Source organism: Amia ocellicauda, chromosome 7 (genome assembly GCF_036373705.1).
Source record: "Amia ocellicauda isolate fAmiCal2 chromosome 7, fAmiCal2.hap1, whole genome shotgun sequence".
Taxonomy (NCBI): Eukaryota; Metazoa; Chordata; class Actinopteri; order Amiiformes; family Amiidae; genus Amia; species Amia ocellicauda.
The window spans coordinates 37,146,337-37,170,791 of record NC_089856.1 but is presented as its reverse complement, the minus strand read 5'-3'; the positions used below and the strand labels follow the sequence as shown (position 1 = coordinate 37,170,791).

Genomic DNA, 24,455 nt, shown 5'->3' with positions numbered 1-24,455 from the left:
AATGAAGAATCATATATTTTAATTATATTTGTAATCCCTCATTAACTATATGTTAATGGTAATCCAAATACAGATGCTTTACCGACTGCAGAAATACAAACCTTACAACCTTACAAAACATAGCGATTAATACAACTGTTCCATTCATTACAGTGTCAGAGGTATTTTAATCCCTTTCAAAATAAAAGTTGATGTGACACGCAATGTAATTGATGTGTGATTCTTTTATTTTGCACATTGATAAAGCTGTAGGTATACAGAGAAAATGCTAACACTGAATTTGTGGAAAAACTGAGTAAATTATGGATCCCAGAGTGTTGCAGCCATATTTATATATACATGTTTTTGTTTTGTGAAACTGTCTGTGACTGTTATACTGTATATTTCATGATATAGATATGCAGTGGCTACCGGAGGTGGAAAGAGTACTGCAAAATCCTACTCAAGTAGAAGTACTGTTACTTTGATTAAATTTTACTCAAGTAGCAGTAAAAGTACTGGTATAAAAAACTACTCAAGTAAACATGATCTCCAAGCAAACACTAACACTATATATGTATATATTTTTTTGTCCTCAATCATGCCCCGAGTGCAGAGATTTGTAACAATAAAGTAAAGTAACAGTTGTATTGATTTAAAACTTTGTGTTTCTAAATGGCTGTAGCTGATATTTAAATAAATAAATACAAATAAAATCACAATACCAATTTACCTAGAACAAAAATAAATGTTGATATAACTTTATTGTTAGTTTATTGTGGGGAACATCACTGGTCAGGACAGGAGGCCGTATTTGGGACAGACTAAAACGAACGACAAAACAGAATGCCCATAAACTACAATGGGGAAAACAGAAGGCCTGTCTATATCTCCAAATCCCACACAGGAATTCAAAAATTCTGAACACACTTTATTTAAAATAACCTCATATATATATATATATACTCAGCAAAAAAAGAAATGTCCTCTCACTTTCAACTGCTTTTATTTTCAGCAAACTTAACGTGTAAATATTTGTATGAACATAAAAATATTCAACAACTAAGACATAAACTGAACAAGTTTCACAGACATGTGACAAACAGAAATGGAATAATGTGTCCCTGAACAAAGGGGGGGTCAAAATCAAAAGTAAAAGTCAGTATCTGGTGTGGCCACCAACTGCATGAAGTACTGTAGTGCATCTCCTCATGGACTGCACCAGATTTGCCAGTTCTTGCTGTGAGATGTTACCCCACTCTTCCACCAAGGCACTTGGAAGTTCCCGGGCATTTCTGGGGGGAATGGCCCTAGCCCTCACCCTCTGATCCAACAGGTCCATGACGTGCTCAATGGGATTGAGATCTGGGCTCTTCACTGGCCATGGCACAACACTGACATTCCTGTATTGCAGGAAATCACGTCCAGCAAAGGTGGGTTTGTGCCCATAGGTGACGTTGTTGCCGGTGATGTCTGGTAAGGACCTGCCTTACAACAGGCCTACAAGCCCTGAGTCCAGCCTCTCCCAGCCTATTCTGGACAGTCTGAGCACTGATGGAGGGATTGTGCATTCCTGGTGTAACTCGGGCAGCTGTTGTTGCCATTCTGTACTTGTCTCGCAGGTGTGATATTCGGATGAACCAATGCTGTGCAGGTGTTGTTACACATGGTCTGCAACTGCGAGGATGATCAGCTGTCCTTCCTGTCTCCCTGTAGCACTGTCTTAGGCGTCTCACAGTATGGACATTGCAATTTATTGCCCTGGCCACATCTGCAGTCCTCATGCCTCCTTGCAGCATGCCTAAGGCACATTCACACAGATGAGCAATGACCCTGGGTATCTTTCTTTGGGTGTTTTTCAGAATCAGTAAAGGGCGCTTTAGTGTCCTAAGTTTTCATAACTGTGACCTTAATTGCCTACCATCTGTAAGCTGTTAGTGTGTTAACAACCGTTCCACAGGTGCATGTTCATTCATAGTTTATGGTTCATTGAACAAGCATGGAAAACATGGTTTAAACCCTTTACAATAAAGATCTGTAAAGTTATTTGGATTTTTACAAAATTAATCTTTAAAACGCAGTGTCCTGAAAAATGTTTAATCTTTTAATCTAATGTTTAAATTTAATCTGCACCTGACGACACACAGTCCTGTCCTCTTGCAGGATTATTTATTTATTTAGATTGTAGCTATCCTGGCAAGTGTCTGTCAGTGTGTGCAGGGCACTCTAAGGGAAGGGGGGGGGGTTGTAAAAGTGTGTATGGAGGGTGGGCAGGTCAGTCTGGGGACACTGTCTGTGTGTGTTTTCGTATGCCAGGCCTGTCATTCCACTTTTATAGGAGGTTATTTTAAAGAAGGCATATTCAGGAGTTTAGGATTATCGTGTGGGATTTGGAGATATAGACCGTCCTTCGGTTTTCCCCCATTGCAGTTGTCTCCACCTATGGGCGTTAGGGGTGACCACACCAACCAGACTCCACCACTTCCCTCTACCCAGATTATCTCTCTCCCAGAGCAGGCTCGACAGACCCCAAAAGGCACCACAACACGGATGAGTAAGGTAGGTACAAGTTTTATTTTTCACACTATACAGGGCACGAAGTCTGTTCAGTCCCACATACATAGCATGTTACAATCACAATTATAATAGTAGAGACTATAATACTAATCCTAAAACTAAGTACAGTGCAAGTTAAAAATCCTAAAACCCTCACCAAAACAATATAAAATTACTAAGAAACTATACATCTACTAAAAAGTTTAGGAATGGTAGAGAACTCCAATCTCTCACTGTATTCCCGCAACTGGGACCACCACCACGAGCCCCGCAGGGAAGTGCGCGCCGCCGTTTGGCCACGAACCCATAGGCTTTACCAATGAGATCTGCAAAGGACAAGGAGGTCAGAGTCCTGCAAGCAAAAGATCAGTAGGTTAAGTCTGCAAAATGAAGCAAGGGGAACACATCCTGGTACACAATGCAGATCACACGAGTCTGTGCAACCATGCAAGAACACAACCGACTCACCTCCATCTCTCGCTCAGGTACAGTCACAGCAGTGACCCTGTCGCCGCAGTGGACAGTCTCTCCGGCAGAGGAAGGCGGCGATACAATACCCCGATCCTAACCAATGGAGGGAAAAACAGGACGCGTGTTGCTGATCCTTTTCAATAAAGAGGTCTTCACAACCGTATCCACACTCTGTTCATTTAAATCACACAACTCGGGTTCCTAGTACCAGCTTCATCGTAGCCTCTCGCCGTCAATTCGCTCTGCCGATTTCCTCTGCACTGGATCATCGGGTCTCGTCCGATTCCTCTTCGACAAGTTGTAATCCACCGAATGAGCCACTGGTCGCACAGGCTAATTCTCTGCCGTCTTCCTCTCCTGCCCTGGTCGTGCGGGGTTTTACGGCAGCTGCCCTGCTGGCTCACTGCGTCTGCGATAGGTCTGTGTTCCCCGTCAAAGGCCATTTCCAAGCTTTTAATAGCCGATTCCCTGGGCTAGGGGGGGCAGGTGAAAGCAATTAGTCTGATGACCCCGGGAAATCCACGTTCTGAATATTTTACTAATGACCCGAAAATGACCCGAAAATAACATAATTAAATAAACACACAATCAAACCACAAACAACAACCAATAAAGAGAATAGAACGCAATAAGTGAATAAAGTGCAACAGCAATAAAGATAACACAAAAAATAATATAAATCAATTAGTGAAAACAACCCAAGGTGATCAATGCTGTGACAGTCAGTGGGCATTCCATTTTGCAGTGCTAATTTGAAAATGGAGATATTGAGTTTTGATATAAATCAAGAATGTCAAATGTGTTGTGGCGCAAAAAAACAACAACAGTTTTTAGCATTGGGATTACAAGACATAACTCGTTATTAGATTAAACTGTGTATACTACGTGAAAATGGTACACTCTATGAGTATATCCATAGCAAGAACATGAATTATGTGTGGAATTGGCTTCATTGTCTCTTCAAATGTTTGCTCACTAATAGGGGTGTAACGATTCCACACATTTTCGATTCGGTTAAATTTTCGATTGTAGTTGTTATTTTTCTTCACATACTTGTCTCCAAATTAATAACTTTTGACAAAAATCGAACAATTAACACTGCCAGCCAGGACATGAACAATAACAGTATTAATAGTAAATGAACAGTAAGGGCTTATGAAACGCACTTTAATGCAGTGGTTCCCAAACTGTGGGGCGCGCCCCCCTGGGCTGGGTGCTGACGGTAAAAACTTACGATAGCTGGGGGGCTGCCGACGGTACAAATGAGAGAGCTGGGGGTTGTTTGGGTGGGGACTGACGGTATTTTCGCCGGAGTGCCAAACCGCGGTTTTTTTGGGGGGTATTTTGCCGCGGATCCCCTAGCACCCCCTAACGAACCCCTTGTGGGTCGCAGACCCCAGTTTGGGAACCTCTGCCCTATAATATAATTGGCATCAAACAGGTAATGATCAAACACTGATCCTGAGACCTGGCCTTGCAACGTAACCGAGACTGAATAGTAAACTTGCTGAGCCGAGGGGACACAGGGCAGGCAGACGGGCGCTATAGCAGGTGCAAATCTACAAATACAATACATAATGACAATAATATATGAATATGACTTCTAGAAAATCACGTTTCATGAATCAACACGATTATAACTTTTTCACAAAGACTGATGTTATTACAAATCCCAGATTGTCGGCTATATTGTACTCAGTATATTCTACCGCATAAACTGCATGTGTTGCGGTTGGAGAACAAAGTGTTTATAACTTATTACATTTGAGGAGTTCACAGCTGAAACGCCATATAGGTATTTAATTCAAATATTTAGTGACAAAAGAAGAACGGCTAAGCGGGAAAAATGCACACACGCAGAGATATTTATTGTCTGCTGTTGTTTGTTTTTGCTGATACTTGAATTAATATTGGTTTGGCGAAGCCAAATAAATTCATAAATCACGACCCCGTCTTTAAATTCGATGGTCGTCTCGTTTCGAATTCGATTAAAACATGTTCACCCCTACTGACTAACAATCGTGGCTATAGCTAGCTAATTTACCTCAGTACTGGAGACTGATTTATAATCTTTACTGACTGACCAACCGTGACCACGACACACACTGTGATTGGCCTGTTGGGTGCTGTGGGCGGTGTGCTGGACATTTGAATGTATTGCTCAACCATTGATTGGTCTTTCTGTCTGTAATCCACGTTTTTTTGTTTTGTTTTTTCATGACAACCTACAAAATTTTTACTCTATAACGAATGCCTTTTTTAAAAGTAGCGAAGTAAAATACTTACCTCAAAACATAACTTAAATTAAGCTATATTGTCAGTGTTAATCGGATCATGATACAGGGAGAAGTAACAGTTATTTACGATGTGCTGGTGAACAAAATAAACTAGATGAAGTTTTAAATTATGTCATTTGTTTTATATATAGTTTCAATGTGTCCCATTTCTACTTTTGAATATCTGGTATAACTTATACTATAAGACTGTGTTAGATATCATAAAAATATTTCAGCCCAAACAAAGTTTATTGCACTTTAATACCTCTAGTATTTCAGCCTCCAGTTTATAACACTAAATCCCAGAGTGCCAAGTGTCCCAGACTGCGTTTTTGACCTTTCGTGTCTAACAGTCACTTCCTAGGGCAGCTGTACCTCATGACATGAATGGAAATGCTGCCAGCAAAGTTTAGGTGCACGGTTACAGCTCTGCCACACAGAGGTGCACCTAAACATGGCCAGTGGAAACTGGGTATTACTTTCACATCTGTATTGCGCAGGTACACAGGAAGTTCCTACACTTCACCTACAAGGGCCGAGCATTTGCTGTTCTTCCCTTCGGCCTGTCGCTAGCCCCACACACTTTTTCCAAGTGCATGGATGTCGTGTTTACCCCCTTGCATTGCCAGGGGGTCCACGTCTTCAATTATGCGATGGTGCCAGAGAGAGTTGCCTCCATATACGTGTGTCTCTCCCTCTTCTGATTCAGGTGTCCCATTGTCAGAGGCTGCTGGGTCTCCTAGCAGCAGCATCACAGACCCTCCCCCTCGGCCTCCTCCGATTGAGGATCCTGCAGTGGTGGTTCGGGTCTTTACAGATACATCCTTGGTGCCTCGCCATATAAATGTCCTGGAGTTACAAGCAGTGCTCCTTGGACTGTGTAATTTCCTGCCAGTCCTACGGGACAGACGTGCTGGTTCGGACGCACAACACAACGGTGATTGCTTATATCAACAGGCAAGGAGGTCTCCAGTCCTGCAGATGCAGTCTATCACGCCGTCTGATTCTGTGGGCGTGGCTACAGCTCCGCTCCATCAGAGCAGTTCACCTTCATGGCCTATCCAACATGGCGGTGGACCTCCACTCTTGGGGAGGCCCCCTGGTTTCAGAATGGCGTCTCCACCCGCTTGTGATACAACAACTGTGGAGCTAGTTTGGCAGAGTGGAAGTGGATCTCTTTTCCTTGGCAGAGTCCACCCACTGCCCACTATTGCCTCGGTTCCACTGGCTTAAGCGTCATGTCGTGCCATGCCGTGCCAGACGCATCCGTCCTCAGACGCGTCCCAGAGCTTTTTTTGCAAAACCAGGCCATTGTGAATCCATCCCTCTGATGGGAGGAGCAGCGACTGTGGGTTTGGTTTGTGTTCGTGTTAAAAACAGAGACAGAGAACAACACTACGAGCGATACAGCCTGACGTGGAGAGGACTTGTGTGTCTGTTTTATTCTTTGTGCTTTACAGGATTGAAGACAGCGTAATAAATACACGTTTCTGTTAAGAGATATTAGTAAGAGCTAAACGTGTAGCGACAACATTATATTCAGACAAGCATGTTCCCATAAGAATACGTTTCCATGTGCAACAATAATACTAAATAGCAAATATGTATTATTATTATCGTCATCATTTGTGCTAGTATATATGTATTTTAAAAGGCACAGCGTGACTCCCTTAATTTATTACTCTTACTTCAGATTTGTAACTGCATATGATACTATTTGTCGTATTATTTATAATTTACTTATCAGTCTTCCTTAACCAGGGCAAGTTACAGTTTAAACAAAATACACACGTTTCACGATTTATAATCCAGCTACAATATAGCAGGTTTAATTTAACACACGTTAAAGTGTAAATGACAATATACAGCCAGTTGAGTAATGAATTATGTAGCGAATGTATTTGAATTTGTAACTAAATTTGTCAGAAGTGAAAAACAGAAGTATTCACATTTTCTCCACATTGTATTTTTCTTCAGTGAGCCGGTTTCATTAAGTACAGGTGTTGTGTGTGAAGATGCCACAGAAACAAGTTGTTTGTATTTGTAAGAGGACACTGAATTAGCCACAAATGTTTAATCTACTATTTGTGAATAAAATTGATGCTTATTATTCATTAATGCCTCTGCTGAGTGGTTTAAATATACAATGTTACATGTCTTTCCTTTGTGTTTTGATCTCAGGATCTGTAGGTGGCTACTTAATTTAATATTAAATGTGTTATTTAATTGGGCTTGGTTCTGTTGAGCATGTACACTCACCTAAAGGATTATTAGGAACACCATACTAATACTGTGTTTGACCCCCTTTCGCCTTCAGAACTGCCTTAATTCTACGTGGCATTGATTCAACAAGGTGCTGAAAGCATTCTTTAGAAATGTTGGCCCATATTGATAGTATAGCATCTTGCAGTTGATGGAGATTTGTGGGATGCACATCCAGGGCACGAAGCTCCCGTTCCACCACATCCCAAAGATGCTCTATTGGGTTGAGATCTGGTGACTGTGGGGGCCAGTTTAGTACAGTGAACTCATTGTCATGTTCAAGAAACCAATTTGAAATGATTCGACCTTTGTGACATGGTGCATTATCCTGCTGGAAGTAGCCATCAAAGGATGGGTACATGGTGGTCATAAAGGGATGGACATGGTCAGAAACAATGCTCAGGTAGGCCGTGGCATTTAAACGATGCCCAATTGGCACTAAGGGGCCTAAAGTGTGCCAAGAAAACATCCCCCACACCATTACACCACCACCACCAGCCTGCACAGTGGTAACAAGGCATGATGGATCCATGTTCTCATTCTGTTTACGCCAAATTCTGACTCTACCATCTGAATGTCTCAAGAGAAATCGAGACTCATCAGACCAGGCAACATTTTTCCAGTCTTCAACTGTCCAATTTTGGTGAGCTTGTGCAAATTGTAGCCTCTTTTTCCTATTTGTAGTGGAGATGAGTGGTACCCGGTGGGGTCTTCTGCTGTTGTAGCCCATCCGCCTCAAGGTTGTACGTGTTGTGGCTTCACAAATGCTTTGCTGCATACCTCGGTTGTAACGAGTGGTTATTTCAGTCAAAGTTGCTCTTCTATCAGCTTGAATCAGTCGGCCCATTCTCCTCTGACCTCTAGCATCAACAAGGCATTTTCGCCCACAGGACTGCCGCATACTGGATGTTTTTCCCTTTTCACACCATTCTTTGTAAACCCTAGAAATGGTTGTGCGTGAAAATCCCAGTAACTGAGCAGATTGTGAAATACTCAGACCGGCCCGTCTGGCACCAACAACCATGCCACGCTCAAAATGGCTTAAATCACCTTTCTTTCCCATTCAGACATTCAGTTTGGAGTTCAGGAGATTGTCTTGACCAGGACCACACCCCTAAATGCATTGAAGCAACTGCCATGTGATTGGTTGGTTAGATAGTTGCATTAATGAGAAATTGAACAGGTGTTCCTAATAATCCTTTAGGTGAGTGTATAACGTTGTATTGTATAATTCAAATTTTAGAAATACTCTGTCAAGCTTCCTGCATCCGTACCTCACAGGAAGAGAGAAAATGAAGCAGCACTGACACAGTGTGACTGTAGTTCTGCTCTTCTGCAATATATATCTACAACAGCAAGACCGGGCTCTGAAAACACTGCGGGCTACAGAACGAGGACGAGCAACACTGGATACAGGATAAGAGCAAAGGATACCTTTGGGGATGAGCATTTGCAGGTCAAAACACGGATACTGTATATACCGACCAACATTGGACCGACGTCAGGCAGTCGTCGTTTTGCTCATCGGGCCAACGTAGGCAATATTGGCCCGACGGCGTCTTCCAATGTCGGTCCGACCACTCATGATCCGTCGGGCCGACGTTGGCCCAACACTGCTGTGCTATCTGGGTTGGCACCCCAGTCCAGGCCTCCTCCAGCTTTGGGCCTGGCCCCTGAGTCTGATTGCCTGGGTCTGTCAGATATGGTAGTAGCCACTATTCAGTCGGTGAGAGCTCCCTCTATGAGGTCACAGTATTCACTGGCAGACGTTTAGCACCTGGTGCGAAGACAGTGGTTCACTGCCTGCATGGCGCCTTGATGTAGCGCCGGACACACTTTCCCAAGCCCCATTGAAGCAACTGAACTCAGCTGAGCTGAAGCTATTGTCACTTAAGACTGTGTTTTTGCTTGCAATCACCTCTGCAAAACACGTGAGCGAGTTACACGCCCTGTCTGTACACTAATCATGTGTCCATTTTGTGGGAAATGGTTCCAGGGTCACACTACGACCTAACCCTGCGTTCCTCTCGAAAGTGCTGTCTCCATTTCATGTTAACAGGCCTGTTGGGTTGATGGCTTTTCATCCTTCTCCCTTCGCTTCAGAGCAAGAAAATTGGCTTCACCTGCTCTGCCCTGTGCGGAGTGCACTAAGGATATTCAGTGCTCAGACCAACTATTTGTGTCCTATGCAGTGCGGACACAGGACCAGGTGCTTTCAACAGTGACTCTCGCATTGGATTGTGGACACTATTACCATGGCCTATGAGTCCACCGGGTCCCCGGTACCTGAACCATGGACGGATCTACATACTATGTGGCCCCTGGGCACAAGGGTCTTTGGAGGCACACCCACCACCCCCCCACCCCCCCACCCCCAAACTCATACAATGTTCCCACACACGAACACGCAACACCACCCACCCATTGCTTGTTATGACACACATGTCTATATTAAGACCATAGTACATCAAAAAAACACCTGTAGATAACTCACAGGATTTACAGCACAATCACTGCATCATGTAAAAAAAATATATATTCTACAAAAAAGGGACACTGCCTAAGAACACCTGTAGATCCACAATATTCAAGCAATAATAATAGCTTCAAAAGTGCTCAGATGAAACAAAGCAAATCTTCTGTCATGTGTTAAGTAGTAATTGCTAATAGTAGGCTATCCAATAAACCATAACCAGCGCAGAAGAGTAAACGACTCTCTCGTCTTCCTCCTAGCAAAGTCATCCACCACTTCATCGAAGTTAAGCTGTCTGACTAGGTCCAATTCTATGGTCATAAGCAAGAGAGAATTGAGGCACTTTTGGCACATCCTTGTCCTTAGTTCATTTTTAATCCAGACCAATTTGGAGAAAGAGCGCTCCCCCTCACAGTTAGTACGATGAAAACATTCGGGAAGGATGTTTCCGAATCCGAGTAGATCATTGTTTCGAACATCTTCATTGGGCACTTCTTTTGTTCTTCAGGCAAATATGATCTGAATTGGATCAGCTCATTCGCCAGGCTCATATTGCAACTCTCGTCTGCAAAGGTTCTCCGCTTTCTTGTGTGCTGGAGATCATACTTGTATGACTGCAATACACTGGGAACACTTAAAGCTGCCCTTTCAAAGCTCTCATACTGGTCTCGCTAAGCCGCCACAAAGTCCTGCAATGAAGATAAAAGTCGTGTGGCTGTATAAATGTTAATGTCATTTTTCTGTAAGTGTAGGCTTGTGGGCTGGAACCACTCAAGTATGGTGTCCCAGAAATGCGTAATGAATGCCATTTCCAAACTATCCAAGTGTAGTAGCTTCATATCTTGTTTTCCATTTCTCCTCCACATCTTTGGCTATATTTCCCAATACCTCTCTAATCTGTGCGTAATCTGAGTGCCTTAGTTGACTCTGCCCGAGTGCTCCACAGAGTAGTTGACAGTGATTTCAGTGCCAGTTTGACATCAGTGTTACGGAAAATTTTACCCCATCTATGTGTGAACGAGGAGCAAAATGCATATAGTGGCTGTATCATATCAAAACAAATTCCAGCTTCTGGGCTACTGCCATCTACAGTGTTAACATCAACTAAGTTTAGGGAATATGCTGCACATGGTACTTAGTGTATCAAAGGTTTTTTTTGTTTTAGGTGTGCTACTGTACCTTCCAGACATATTGCTCACCTTATCACATGACTGGCCCCTACAGTTTGACAGGTCCAATGCCATACTATCCTGCATGTGACGATGCAGCCTGCCAAGCTCTCCCTGGTGTGGCTTTCAATTGCCTTGAATGCAAGAAACCACTCCACAACATGTCCATCTACATTCATGAACCTGAAAATAAATGTCAGTTGGTCCACATGTGAGAGGTCTGTTACAGAAATTACAGAAATTACAGAAAAATATTTGGCATCACAAATTTCATCAGCTATGGCATATTTTGTTCTCTCCCCCATAAGCTCGTCACATATTGTAGATGATAGGTACGACATGCTGCCTTTTCCGCCAAACTTTTGGATGTGTTCCAAGATGATTTCCATTGTGAGGTGACCCTAAAATCTCATCATCCCCTCTGAATGCAAGTCCTCCTTCCCCTAAAAACTTGATCACTGCCACAACTCTTCTCAAAACTTCCTTCCAGTATTGCCTCTCAACATCCATTTGTTTAATCAACTCAGAGTCTATAGTCGCGGTGCTCTTTGATCACTGGTGAATTGCAAGCATAAAGGCTTTATGCTCCACACTCCTCTCGTGTTCTCCTATTATCTCTGAATGCTTCCAATCACTAAACCCTTCAACAAATGCATTTTTTTGGTTGGATAGCAACTTGCATGCAAAGCAATATATACACCCCGTTGAAGGATAGTACAGTAGCCACTGTCTAGATAAAGTCTGTCCATTTGGCATTGTGCAACTAACTAAATTTATTGTAAAACTCCGAGTCTAACCCCCAATAGTTTAATCCCTCTCTGATGCTGGGTATTTTGTAGGGAGCTGCTCTCCTTACAATCAATTTTGGATTTCACTGTGTCACTTGATGTATTGCCCCATAAAGCAGGGTCAGTGACTATCGCACCAGGAATTGGGGTCCTCATCCTCCACCTGCACCAAATGGCACTCTTTGTCCTCTTGCAGGTCCGAACCGTCCGGTTGTAGCTTGTCTGTGGCAGCCTGAGGTTGGGGTGACGTTATCTCGGGCTCTATTCCTGCCGGCTCTGGTTGCACTGCCAGCGCTGGGGCCTGGTTCTACGGTGGTGGTTCAAACTCAACCGACAGAACCGGCGCCAAAGTTGCCACTTCTTTCCCAGAGGAGTGGCTGACAGCTGGCACGGCAACCATGTTTACTCTGATAGTGATAGTGTCACACCCTAGTGGGTGTTTAGGGGCGACTATGCTACATGACCACGCCACCTCCTTTGTTAAACGAGAGATGACCTCGTTCAGGCTCAACAGAACCCCAAGACACTCCCACAAGGACAGGAAAATAACATGTATTAAATGAAATTCCAGTCAGGGCATGAAGACTGTCCTGGATGTCACAAGAAATTATAAAATAGAATTTTGCAGCTTAGGCTTCGGCGCTTACATTTGTCTGGTTCTACAGGTTGGACGTGACGGGACCGGTCCCTTCCATTGGGAATCCGGTGTTTGCTGCAGTCGAGCCCCAGTAGCCCACGGGTTCTGGCTCCTGATTTCCCCTCCCAGTCTGCAACTGTTAAGCGCATCCTGATGGAGCTTTCCCTTCCACTGGACTATGCCTTCCAGTTGCTCCTGGACTTGCTGACAGCCTGTCGAAGTGTTCCCAGGGTCTGTCATGCGGCCTACAGGTACGTTGCCTTATAAGGCCGTATATAGTTTGTTCATTATTGCATTGTGTTGTGGTGGTGCATGTGTCTGGCTTGTACCGCTAGCTTGTGTAGACTGGAGCTCACTGCCGCTGTTCCCAGCTGATGGTGCTCGAGTTGTTCTCGCTGCTTCACTGTGTGTATAGTTACTTAGTCAGCAGGTCTGTGGCCCACTCTGGCTGTGAGCCATAGAGCAAGAGACCGTTGCTGCTGTCCTCAGCGGTAAGCACTTGAGCGGGCTCTCGTGTTGCGCTGTGTACATAGTTCATTTGTCAGCACAGTAAAATACTGTTTTATTTGGTGAAGTATTTTACGTTTCAAATAAAAAACAATCAATACAAATTTTAATACTTGTGAGTAAAATTTTAAAAATCAATTCTTAAAATCACTTAAAATTTTAAAAATCTTAGTGATTAATATAACAAATAAACTCAAATAAACGTGCTTAAACAAAACAACAAAACAAACGTGATTAAAGCAAAAAATGCTACCAACAAAGGAGTCAAATACATTGAAAATAACTGAAAATGCACTGGACAAAAAAAAAATAAAAAAAAATAGTAAAAATAAAAAACAAACAAAAACGGTCCAATGCATTTAAAATTAAATCCAAATGGTCAATGTATTTGACAAATAAATATAACAAAACTAAACCAAAAAAAAACCAAACAACTAGTGTTTTAAAAACAACTAAATCTTTAAAAACAGTTAAAATTCATTTTTAAAAATCATTTAAAAAGACAATCATTCAGAAAAGGATTAAAAGATCTTGGACTCGGGCTCCAGCAGGGGGAACTGACCGTCCCCGGAGGTGGGTCCCATCATGGGATCCTGAGCTCCCCCAGATCTTGTATATGCCAGTTCTTAAAGGCTTCCTCCTTGCCCCTCTGATGGACCTCCAGATTGACATAATCCCTCACAAGCACCATGCCCCTCCGCGCGATGACAATTGGGTCCAGCTCCTGCTTATTGAATAGACAGATGTTCTGTCCCTTCCACAGGGCCTGCTTCACTGCGCAGACGACACGCCACCAGCACCTCAGGGTGGATGATGTCAATCCCCTGGCTGGACCATATAGGATCTGCTGGGCGGTCGCCCGCGCAGGAACGGCAAACCTGTGGAGGAACGGAGAAAACAGGAGCCAGACCCTGTAGGCGGAGGGGCAATCCCTAAAGATATGAGCCTCCGTCTCCTTCCCCAGGCAACCCTTGTAGGGGCAGATGTCATAAGGGGCTAGGCCCCTTCTGTGCATGAACACTCGGGTGGGGAGACACCGACTCATCCAGGAGACATCTTTCTGCGTATTTGTGAGGCAAACGTGCGTAGCGTTAGCCCAGATAAACCGGCAGGTTTCGGGAGGGAAATCTTCTATCCGGCTGGTCTCCTGGGTAGATCTCATCTGGCTATAGATGGTCTTATAATCCCAGGAGGCCAGCACGACTTTATGGAGGCCTACTTCGAGCGCAAAGGCTCGGAGCGCCCTGTAGAACGGCGGGGGATCCCACGAGTGCGGCCTGGTGTTATCCATGGCGCAGAGGCCGAATGGTCTCAGTTCTGCTGGCAAAGTAGAAGCGGTTCATAAAACTCACTTTCTTGCCAGCAGCCTGGATGTTCTTGACCACGTAGGCCAGCCCCTGCGCCTTTATCAGCCGCACAACGTCCGGGACCCCCCTGCCTCCATCCAGGGTACCCTTCACCATTTGCCTCTCCATTTTGCTCCCCCAGACAAACCGAAATATAATCCTGGTCACTAGTTTTGCGACGACCTTGTCTGGGGGGAAGATCATTCCTACGTAGAGGAGTATCGGGAAGAGGATGGCCTTCATGACCAGCACCTTACCGGCCATCATCAAGGTCCTTGTACTCCAGCCGTGGATCTTTCTTTGGACTTTAGATAAAGCCTCCTGTCAGCACAGTAAAGCTAATGTTGCCCTGCGTTAGCTGGTCTAATTAGCAGGCGTCAACTGCTCCTGTGTTCCATGTGTAGCGCATGAGTTGGTTCCTGCACCCCATGGTGTATATAGTTCATTTGTACAACATTGTAAAGCTGGTGTAGCCTCGCTCCAAGTGGGTTAGTGGAGCAAGCGGCCAATGCTCCCATGTAATGCGAAGAGTGCATGAATGGTTTTCCTGCACACCGTAATGTTTATGGTTGTGATTTTCATGGTACAACCTGCTGCTGTCCTGCATTAACTTCACTAATAGGTGACAACTGCTCCCATGTTACGTGGTGGTGCATGATCTGCTTCCTGCCATTCGCAATATGTATAGTTGTTATGACAGCACAGTGGAGCTGGTCGCACTGTACCATTCAGTCTGGAGTTGTGCTGTGGTCGCCTCAGGGTAGGCTCCCTTATCAGCTCGTTGCCTCCTTCCTTGAGATGGTTTTATTATACAGTAACCCCTCCTCCTTGGGCAGTGCTTCTGACTTAGGCACTGTAAATATCATAACGATAGGTTGCGAATGCAACCCCAGTTATCTGAAAAAGGAAGCACTGCCCAGGGGTTGCAAGGTCACGTGGGAGTCCTAGCTCCCAGCAAAAGAGGATGAACCTGTGGAGACGTCACATTGTATAGAACAGGAAGTGGGAAGGGACCTGTTCTGAGTGACGTGCGAATGGTGCCAATGGCAGCTTTGATATATTGACGTTTTCGATTGGGTTCCTATGGAAGTGGGCAGAAACCCCTCTCCCTTGGGGAGTGCTTCCTTTTTCAGATAACCAGGGTTGCATGCGCAACCTATTGTGGGGCAGTAGCTACAAGTGATTAACCTTTTGTTAGCTAAAGACTTAAATTAGCAAGATAGCTCTGTAATTGAAAATAATTTGTCAGCCACCTCCTCTCGCTGCCGCCTCAATGTTATGGTGTAGCACACAAGTAAGAAGACAGCTTTTTCTGAATTTGCACACTTTCTGAAGAAACAGCAAGCTAGTGTTGTGTTGGTGTTTCACAAGCAGTCTCTAACATTACTTCGGCCGATGCAACCTACCATCAGCATGTTCAAGCAAGTGTGGGGCTCTGTGCAACTTGCACACTCTCCAATACAGAAGCATGCTCCTCTTTGGGCATGCACAACATGCACTATGGCAAGCCAAATAATCATTTAGAGATATCTCTAAATCATTTAAAGATATTTGGAAATCAATTAGAGCTTTCTGTAAATCATTTAAAGATCTCATTTAAAAGAACATTTAGAGATATCTCTAAATGATTTGCAGATATCTTGAAATGATTTAGAGATATCTTAAAATCATTTAGAGATATCTACAAATGACTTGTTTATTTGGAGATATGTCTAAATCATTTAGAAATATCAGCAAATGACTTCCTGTTCATTTAGATATCTCTAAATAATTTTGAGATATCTTCAAATCACTTCCTGTATGTAGCCCAAGATTATCACTTCCTATTAACGTGTTTATTAATTTCTATGTAACTGAAACAGAAAACAGGAAGTGATAATCTCAGCCAAAATATAGGAAGTCACTTGAAGATATCTTGAAATGATTTGCAGATATCTTGAAATGATTAACAGATATCTTACAGATAAGCACCAATCAGGGGTAGGATATCAGAACATTTCCAAGGCACTGAATATCCCCCAGAGCACAGTATTAAGTCCATTATTAAGAAATGGAGAGAATATGGCACAACTGTGTATCTAGATCAGGCCGTCCTCAAAAACTGTGTATCCAGGCAAGAAGGGCACTAGTCAGAGAGGACACCAAGAGGCCTATGGCAACTCTAAAGGAGTTACAGTCTTCCATGGTTAAAAACAAAAAAGGTCAATGTCCTGGAGAGTCCCAGTTAAAGCCTGGACCTCAATCCAATTAAGAATATGTGGAAAGAGTTGAAAATTGTTGTGCACCAATTTGATGGAGCTTGAGCAATTTTGCAAAGAAGAATGGGAAAACATCGATGTGTCCATATGTGCAAAGCTGGTAGAGACTTATCCACATAGACTCATGGCTGTAATTGCTGCCAAAGGTGCCTCTACCAAGTATAATTACTAGGGTTCATTAAGTATGCATTTAAGTATTTTCTGTTTTGTAATTCATTTAGAACAATTTGCAGATTATATTTTTCATCTTGAAATTATGGAAATGTTCTGAGTTGATCAGTGGCAACAACTTCTGATTAAATTAATTCTGATTTCATGTTGCAACACAATGAAATGTGAGAGCTACTGTACATATATATATATATATATATATATATATATATATATATATAATGTATGAATGTAGATTAATAAATATTAAATACATATTTAAAATACATAAATAAAGTATGTATATATATATATATATATATATATATATATATATATATATATATATATATATATATATATATATATATATGAACATCTTGGGGTGGCCTTCATCCAGCAGTGGATCAATATAGGCTGATGATTATATACAGTGCTCAAAAATTAAGGGAACACGTAATCATCACAGTACAACACCAAGTCAATTAATCTTCAGGGATATAAATCTGACCAGTTTGGAAGCCTAAGTGATTGTGAATCAATGTCACCTGTTTTGGTGCTAATGAAAGTGACAAGTACACTGGAGAGGCAACAGCAAGACAACCCCCAAAAAGGGAATGGTTTTGCAGGTGGTGGCCACAGACAATTGCGCTCTCCTTATCCTTCCTGACTGAGTCTTCTCTAGTTTTGCATTTTGCTAGTGTCCTTGTCACTACTGGTACCATGAGGCGGTACCTGCAGCCCATTCAGGTTGCACAGGTAGTCCAGCTCCTCCAGGATGGCACATCCATATGTGCTGTCGGAAGAAGGTTTGCTGTGTCTCAAGAGCATGGAGGAGATACCAAGACACGGGCTGTCACATGAGGAGAGCTGGACAGGGCCGTAGAAAGGCATCAACCCAGCAGCAGGACCGGTAACTGCTCCTTTGTGCGAGGAGGAACGGGGGGAGCACTGCCAGAGCCCTACAAAATGACCTCCAGCGGGCTACTGGTGTGCATGTTTCTGACCAAACTGTCAGAAACAGACTCCATGAGGGTGGCATGAGGGCCCAACGTCCTCTAGTGGGACCTGTGCTCACAGCCCAGCACTTTGCAGCTCGATTGGCATTCTCCAGAGAACACCAGAATTGGCAGGTCCACCACTGGTGCCCCATTCTCTTCACAGATGAGAGCAGGCTCACACTGAGCACATGTGACAGACATGAAAGAGTCTGGAGATGCCATGGTGAACAATATGCTGCCTGCAACATCATCCAGCATGACCGGTTTTGCAGTGGGTCAGTGATGGTCTGGGGAGGCATGTCCTTGGAGAGTCGCACAGACCTCCACGTGCTAGCCAACGGTACCCTGACTGCTATTAGGTACCAGGATGAAATCCTCAGACACATTGTCAGACCTTACGCTGGTGCAGTGGTTCCTACTGGTGCAGGACAATGCCCGGCCTGAAGTGGCCAGAGTGTGTAGGCAGTTCCTGGATGACGAAGGCCTTGATGCCATTCACTTGCCCTCACGTTCCCCAGAGCTGAATCCAATTGAGAACCTTTGGGACGTTATGTATCGGTGCATCCGACGCCACCAAGTAGTGCCACAGACTGTCCAGGAGCTCACTGATGCCCCGATCCAGGTCTGGGAGGAAATCCCCCAGCACACCATCCTCCATCTCATCAGGAGCATGCCCAGACATTGTTGGGAGTGCATACAGGCACGTGGGGGCCATACACACTACTGAGTCACATTATGAGTTGCCATGATGAAATTCACGCAAGTTGGGACAGTCTGTGATTTCAATTGTTTACTTTGATTTTCGATGTGAGTTTGAATCCAGCCCTCAATCGGTTGGTGATTTTGATTTCCATTGACCGTTGTTATGTCATTTTGTTTTCAATGAATTACACAATGTACAGTAAAGATTTTGATCTTTAATATATTTTGTTCATTGAGATCCTATGTGTGATTTAAGTGTTCCCTTAATTTTTTGGAGCAGTGTATATATGTATCATCATGTATGATGTAAATATTATAAACTGATCAGATGTGTGGTAAATGGTTAAACTAACATATCACAAACCTCTGTTTTAAAGTTTTGAATATATTCGGTTATAAGTGTTTTACTATATTCAGACTTGTGGATTCACAAATGCTTCCCCATTTATTTATTTAGTTTTTTAAAATTTCAAGAAAATAATGTTCTCCTACATCATACGTATATGAACATATACTGCAGCCCAAAAGGCAATTAAAAATAACAACATGCAATCAAAAACTACTTGTTTTAGCTTTGGGATGTCACATAGCATCATATTGACTGTATTGCTTAGCAAAGAACTCTCTGGGGATACAATATGTATATATAGCGGTATCTTACATTAGAACAGGTAGGGTTATGTATTCAGTAGCTATGAAAGTCATTCTGAGTCTTTCTTTATTACTGGGTTCAGATTATTTAGTTATTTCTTCTGATTTGTCAATTTGTAAACTGCAAGGAAACTTTCAGTTGAATGGGTTGTACAAGAAAGGCGACATTGTTTTGGGGGGATTATTTCAACCACATTTTGAAACAATACATCCTGAACTGACTTTCACTTCAAAACCAGAGCAGCTGAGATGTGAGAGGTGAGTGATATTAGTGACTACTATGGAGTGCTACAAACTACTTTATCAATCAATGTGCTATCATTCTGTTAATTTCTTCTAATTTTGTAATGGTTCCACTTCTTCAGCTTTTATTTTCAAGACTTCCAGTGGGCACAGACCATGGTTTTTGCTATAGAGGAAATAAACAGAGACCCTGCCCTTCTTCCCAACATCACTCTGGGCTACAGGCTGTATGACAACTGTGTTGACCTGGCAGGAGCTTTTCGGGCAGCCACAGCCCTGATCAGCGGAGTGGCCGACACTTTCATTGACTACAGCTGTACAGGGACACCTCCAGTCTTAGGCATTGTTGGGGATCCTGGGTCAACTAATTCCATTTCAATATCCAGAATGCTGGGCCTTTTCCATCTTCCTTTGGTACTGTAAAATAAAGATATGTAAAATCTTGATTATTACATGTATAATTTTAAATGATATAATGCTTTGAATGATAAATGAAATATCCAAAATTGTACATATTTAAAATACTTTAGTTTTTGTGTTTGTTTGTCTTTTCAGATCAGCTATTATGCCACATGCTCTTGTTTAAGCAACAGAAAAGAGTTCCCTTCATTTTTCAGGACTATCCCAAGTGATATTTTCCAAGTCAAAGCCATGATTCAAATTATCAAGCACTATGGATGGACCTGGGTGGGGGCCATAGTAAGTGATGAACATTATGGTCAGTATGCTCTAAAGACTTTTGTTGAAGAAGAAAATACATTTGGCTGCCTAGCGTTCACAGCAACTCTCCACAGTGGCATCACAAAGGCTAAAATACTTAAAATTGTGCAAACTATTAAGCAGTCAACAGCAAGAGTTATTGTTGTCTTCTCCAGGGAAGCATATTTTATTCCTTTAGCTAGAGAAATTGCTCGCCAAGACATCCAAGACAGACAGTGGATTGCAAGTGAATCCTGGACGACCTCCAGTGTAATATTCACTGCGGAAACTTTCAGCTCATTTGGTGGCACAATAGGAATTGCTGTTCGCAGAGGAGAAATCCCAGGGCTGAAAGAGTTTCTCCTCCAGGTTCGACCTGTCTTCGACCCCAACAATAATTTAATCAACCAATTCTGGGAAGAAATTTTCAATTGCAAATTCCAGTTGAAAACAATTAGTTTAAACTCATCAGATCTTGTAAAGAGCAGAATATGTACAGGATCAGAGGATATTGAGAGTACAAAGACTGCATATAATGATGTGTCAGGATTGAGAGGTTCCTACACTGTTTATAAAGCAGTGTATGCCTTTGCACATTCCCTTCATAACCTGATGTCCTGTGAACATGGAAAAGGTCCCTTTGAAAATAACTCCTGTGCGGACATCACACGTGTGCAGCCCTGGCAGGTGAGATATTGTTTTTTGGATCAGATAAATGTCAATGAATATTGTATACGGTCAATCTCTGCAAAATAAATTAAACTATGTTCTTAAATTCCTAACTTGAATATATCTTGTATTCTATTATTTAAATTAACTCAAGTTACAGTGGCTGGTAAATAATGCATGGATCTTATGATCTGCAGGAATAAATGTCTCATAAGTGCAAATATTATCAAATAAAAATATAAATCAATATTACACTAATGCATTATTACTTGTACTAATTTTAACAAATGCAGCACCATTCAAATAAATAATTTTAAGGTGTTCATTTAGCTTCACTTTCTAATCTCAAGCTGCTGCACTACCTGGAGAGAGTGAACTTCACAACTCACTATGGAGACAGGGTGTCCTTTGATGAGAATGGGGACGTTCCTGCAATCTATGATGTGATGAACTGGCAGAGTGACAACGACGGCTCTGTGAAAATAGAAACAATCGGTCTGTTTGATGAGTCGGCTCCTGCTGGACAGAAACTTACACTGCAAGAGGACAAGATCTTTTGGAATTTTGACTCTAACACCGTATGACCTGTATATTTTGTTAAATGACAAAAATGTGAAATGCACTATAATTAAACATAGTTTTTTAAAATATCTTTCTTTAAACCAAAAAAAAAGCAAAATAAAATTTAAACTATAGATGAATAATTTTCCTTTTCAGATAAGAGACAAAATACATGAATAAAATCTTAAGCATGCCTGAACTGAGATTCCTTATGTTGTAAGTCGTCCTGGATAAGGGCGTCTGCCAATAAATAAATACATGATAATAATATTATTATTATTATTATTATTATTATTATTATTATTAACTATTGTGTGACACAATAATTGCAGCATGAACATGATTATTATCGTGCTCTAGCCCCCCAGGTCTGTGTGCAATGAAAGCTGTCTACCTGGTACCAGAAAGGCAGCCAGGAAAGGGGAGCCACTCTGCTGTTTCGACTGTATACCTTGTGCAGAGGGAGAAATCAGCAACCACACTGGTAGGCAGAAATTACTTACTGACATTACATGCCATGATTTCAAAATTACTTTCTTTAAAAAACTGTGCAGAACATACCATTTGATTTTAGGCCTAAATAAATGAAAACAACATTATACTTCAAAAGTACATTATACTTCAAATGTATGTTTTAAATAAATGTGTTGTTTTTTCAGATTCTGTCGAGTGTGTCAAATGCCCACCAGATTTCTGGTCCAACCCAAGAAGAGACCAGTGTGTGCTGAAGGACATTGAGTTTCTCTCCTATGAGGAGCTTCTGGGAATTTCTTTGACAATTATCTCTTTACTTGGGGCGTGTGTTTCAGCTGGAGTTTTAGTCGTGTTCATTTGCTACAGGAACACCCCAGTTGTAAAAGCCAACAACTCAGAACTGAGCTTCCTCCTGCTGCTTTCATTGATTCTCTGCTTTCTTTGCTCGTTGCTCTTTATTGGCCAGCCACTGCACTTGACTTGTATGCTGAGACATGTTGTGTTTGGGATCAGCTTTGTTTTGTGCATCTCTTGTATTCTCGTCAAAACTATTGTTGTCATAATGGCATTTAAAGCCACACTTCCTGATAACAATGTCATGAAATGGTTTGGAGCTGCCCAACAGAGAGGCACTGTCTTTGTATTTACAGTAATCCAAGCTGTGATCTGTATCATATGGCTGAGCACAGCATCCCCTGTGCCTTTCAAAAACACCAAGTATCAAAACTCAAAAATCATTTTTGAGTGTAACGTTGGATCCATCACTGGATTTAGCTGCTTACTTGGGTACATAGGCTTGCTAGCCAGTGTGTGCTTTCTGCTGGCTTTCCTGGCCAGAAATCTGCCAGATAACTTTAATGAAGCCAAGTTCATCACTTTCAGCATGCTCATCTTCTGTGCAGTTTGGATTGCTTTCATTCCAGCATATGTCAGCTCTCCAGGGAAATACTCGGACGCTGTTGAGATATTTGCCATCTTGGCTTCAAGCTTCAGTCTCCTCATTGCGATCTTTGCTCCAAAATGTTACATTATTTTGCTTAATCCAGAGAAAAACACCAAGAAAGCCCTCATGGGGAGAACAGCTCCTAAAAAGTAACTTAGAAATTCAGTTTCCATAATGTTGATTTTGTTGCATGTTCAATAATATATTACTTTTCACCATGAACTGGTTTGAAGAAAAAAGTAAATTTCATAACTATTACCGAAGATATATAACTAGTCTAATGCAGAGAGCTATTAAAATGGTAATACAATTATTTACAAAGATTCCTCTTGAAATTCTTGTACATATGTGTCACATTTTAATTTTTTGTAGAGTACTTTCTATTATTTATGTTCCCTGATACTGCAGTGATAGTGACTTGCTTCTCCATTCTTTCAACTTGTCAGCTATTCGAAAAGCATCCAAAAAATCTAAGAATGCCCAGATAAGCATTGTGTGTTTGATGGGGGAAGTAATATGTTCTTGGAATTCCATGCCTATTATAAAAGGTCAATTACAGTGATTTTGCATATGCTATTGTTTTCATTAGTATGTACTTCATTGCTTTGTAAATCAAATTAAAAAATCTTATTTACAAATGCTTTCTCTCTATTTCTCTGTAAATGTTCAATCCACTCACACCAGAGTAAAGAACGTTGTAAAAATATTAACTGCATTATTATACTGGTACATGCATCAAGTTTCACTGTTGGTATACTTTCTGCTTTTCCCTGTGACTGACACCTCAGCCTGGATCACTGCAGCCCCTAAGGACAGTGCTCTTCTGAACGCAAAACACCAGAGCACCTCCCTCACTAATTACTGCAGCTATAATTGACTCTACCTGCTTTGAAAGAAACACCAAGAACAGTTGCTTATTGTACTAATCTATATTACACAATTTGTAGATTTCTCAGATCCAACCCTTTCATTACAGCCATGCAAAATGAGATACCTGGGCTGCCACAGAACGATGACCACAGTCACGCTCTTACTGTGAACTGTCTACAATCAGTATGCACAAAGCGGGGCTAAAAAGGTCGACTCATACGGCCTCCTTACAATAGCAAGGCCGTCTGCGCTCCTAGTGCAACTAGGAGCGATGCCATAGAACTACTTGCACAATATATGGCACGGAGCAATCAAAACAACTCATGCGCCCTCCACACATTAACATGGCAGTGGACACCTGATCCCACAGGAACACTGCCCAAGGGGGAGGGGTTACTGTATAACAAAGGAGGAGGCAGCGAGCTGATAAGGGAGCCTGCCCTGAGGCGACTGCTAGGGGGCCTCGGCAACATAACTCCAGACAGTAATCCCAGGGGCTCCGTCTGGCTCGCTGCAGGGACCGTTCCCTCTCCTGGGGAGTGCGCATCAGCATCTCTTCCATGGAGGGGCCAAAAGTAAAGCCCAGCAATATGGGCGCATCTAGGAGGCAGGTCCTGTTTGTGACAGGCACTCGTCTTGCCGTTGCGCCGCCACTCTTCCCTGTCTTTAACACGCTCGTGAGGGCACGGCTGCCGTGGCTAGTGCAGTCGAGGCAGTCAGGCAGCAGACACAGGCGGAGCAGCGAGCGCGGTGGGCGGAGGAGACAGAGG

The 24,455-nt window shown here is 42.5% G+C and overlaps 1 protein-coding gene and 1 long non-coding RNA gene across 2 annotated transcripts; one reads left to right on the top strand and one right to left on the bottom strand.

Moving 5' to 3' along the window:
* Positions 1 to 2,534: 2,534 nt before the first annotated feature.
* LOC136754113 (uncharacterized) lies at positions 2,535 to 3,448 on the bottom strand. The gene is made up of 3 exons (XR_010817538.1): positions 3,215 to 3,448; positions 3,004 to 3,099; positions 2,535 to 2,887 (listed from the first exon to the last, which is right to left on the bottom strand). It is a non-coding gene; the product is annotated as an uncharacterized LOC136754113 (long non-coding RNA).
* Positions 3,449 to 19,269: 15,821 nt separating this feature from the next.
* Positions 19,270 to 22,968, top strand: LOC136754112 (extracellular calcium-sensing receptor-like). The gene is made up of 6 exons (XM_066710443.1): positions 19,270 to 19,484; positions 19,592 to 19,883; positions 20,025 to 20,855; positions 21,188 to 21,415; positions 21,759 to 21,882; positions 22,058 to 22,968. The coding sequence occupies exons 1-6, from the start codon at positions 19,270 to 19,272 to the stop codon at positions 22,966 to 22,968; spliced, it is 2,601 nt and encodes an 866-aa protein (XP_066566540.1).
* The last annotated feature ends 1,487 nt before the right edge of the window (positions 22,969 to 24,455 follow it).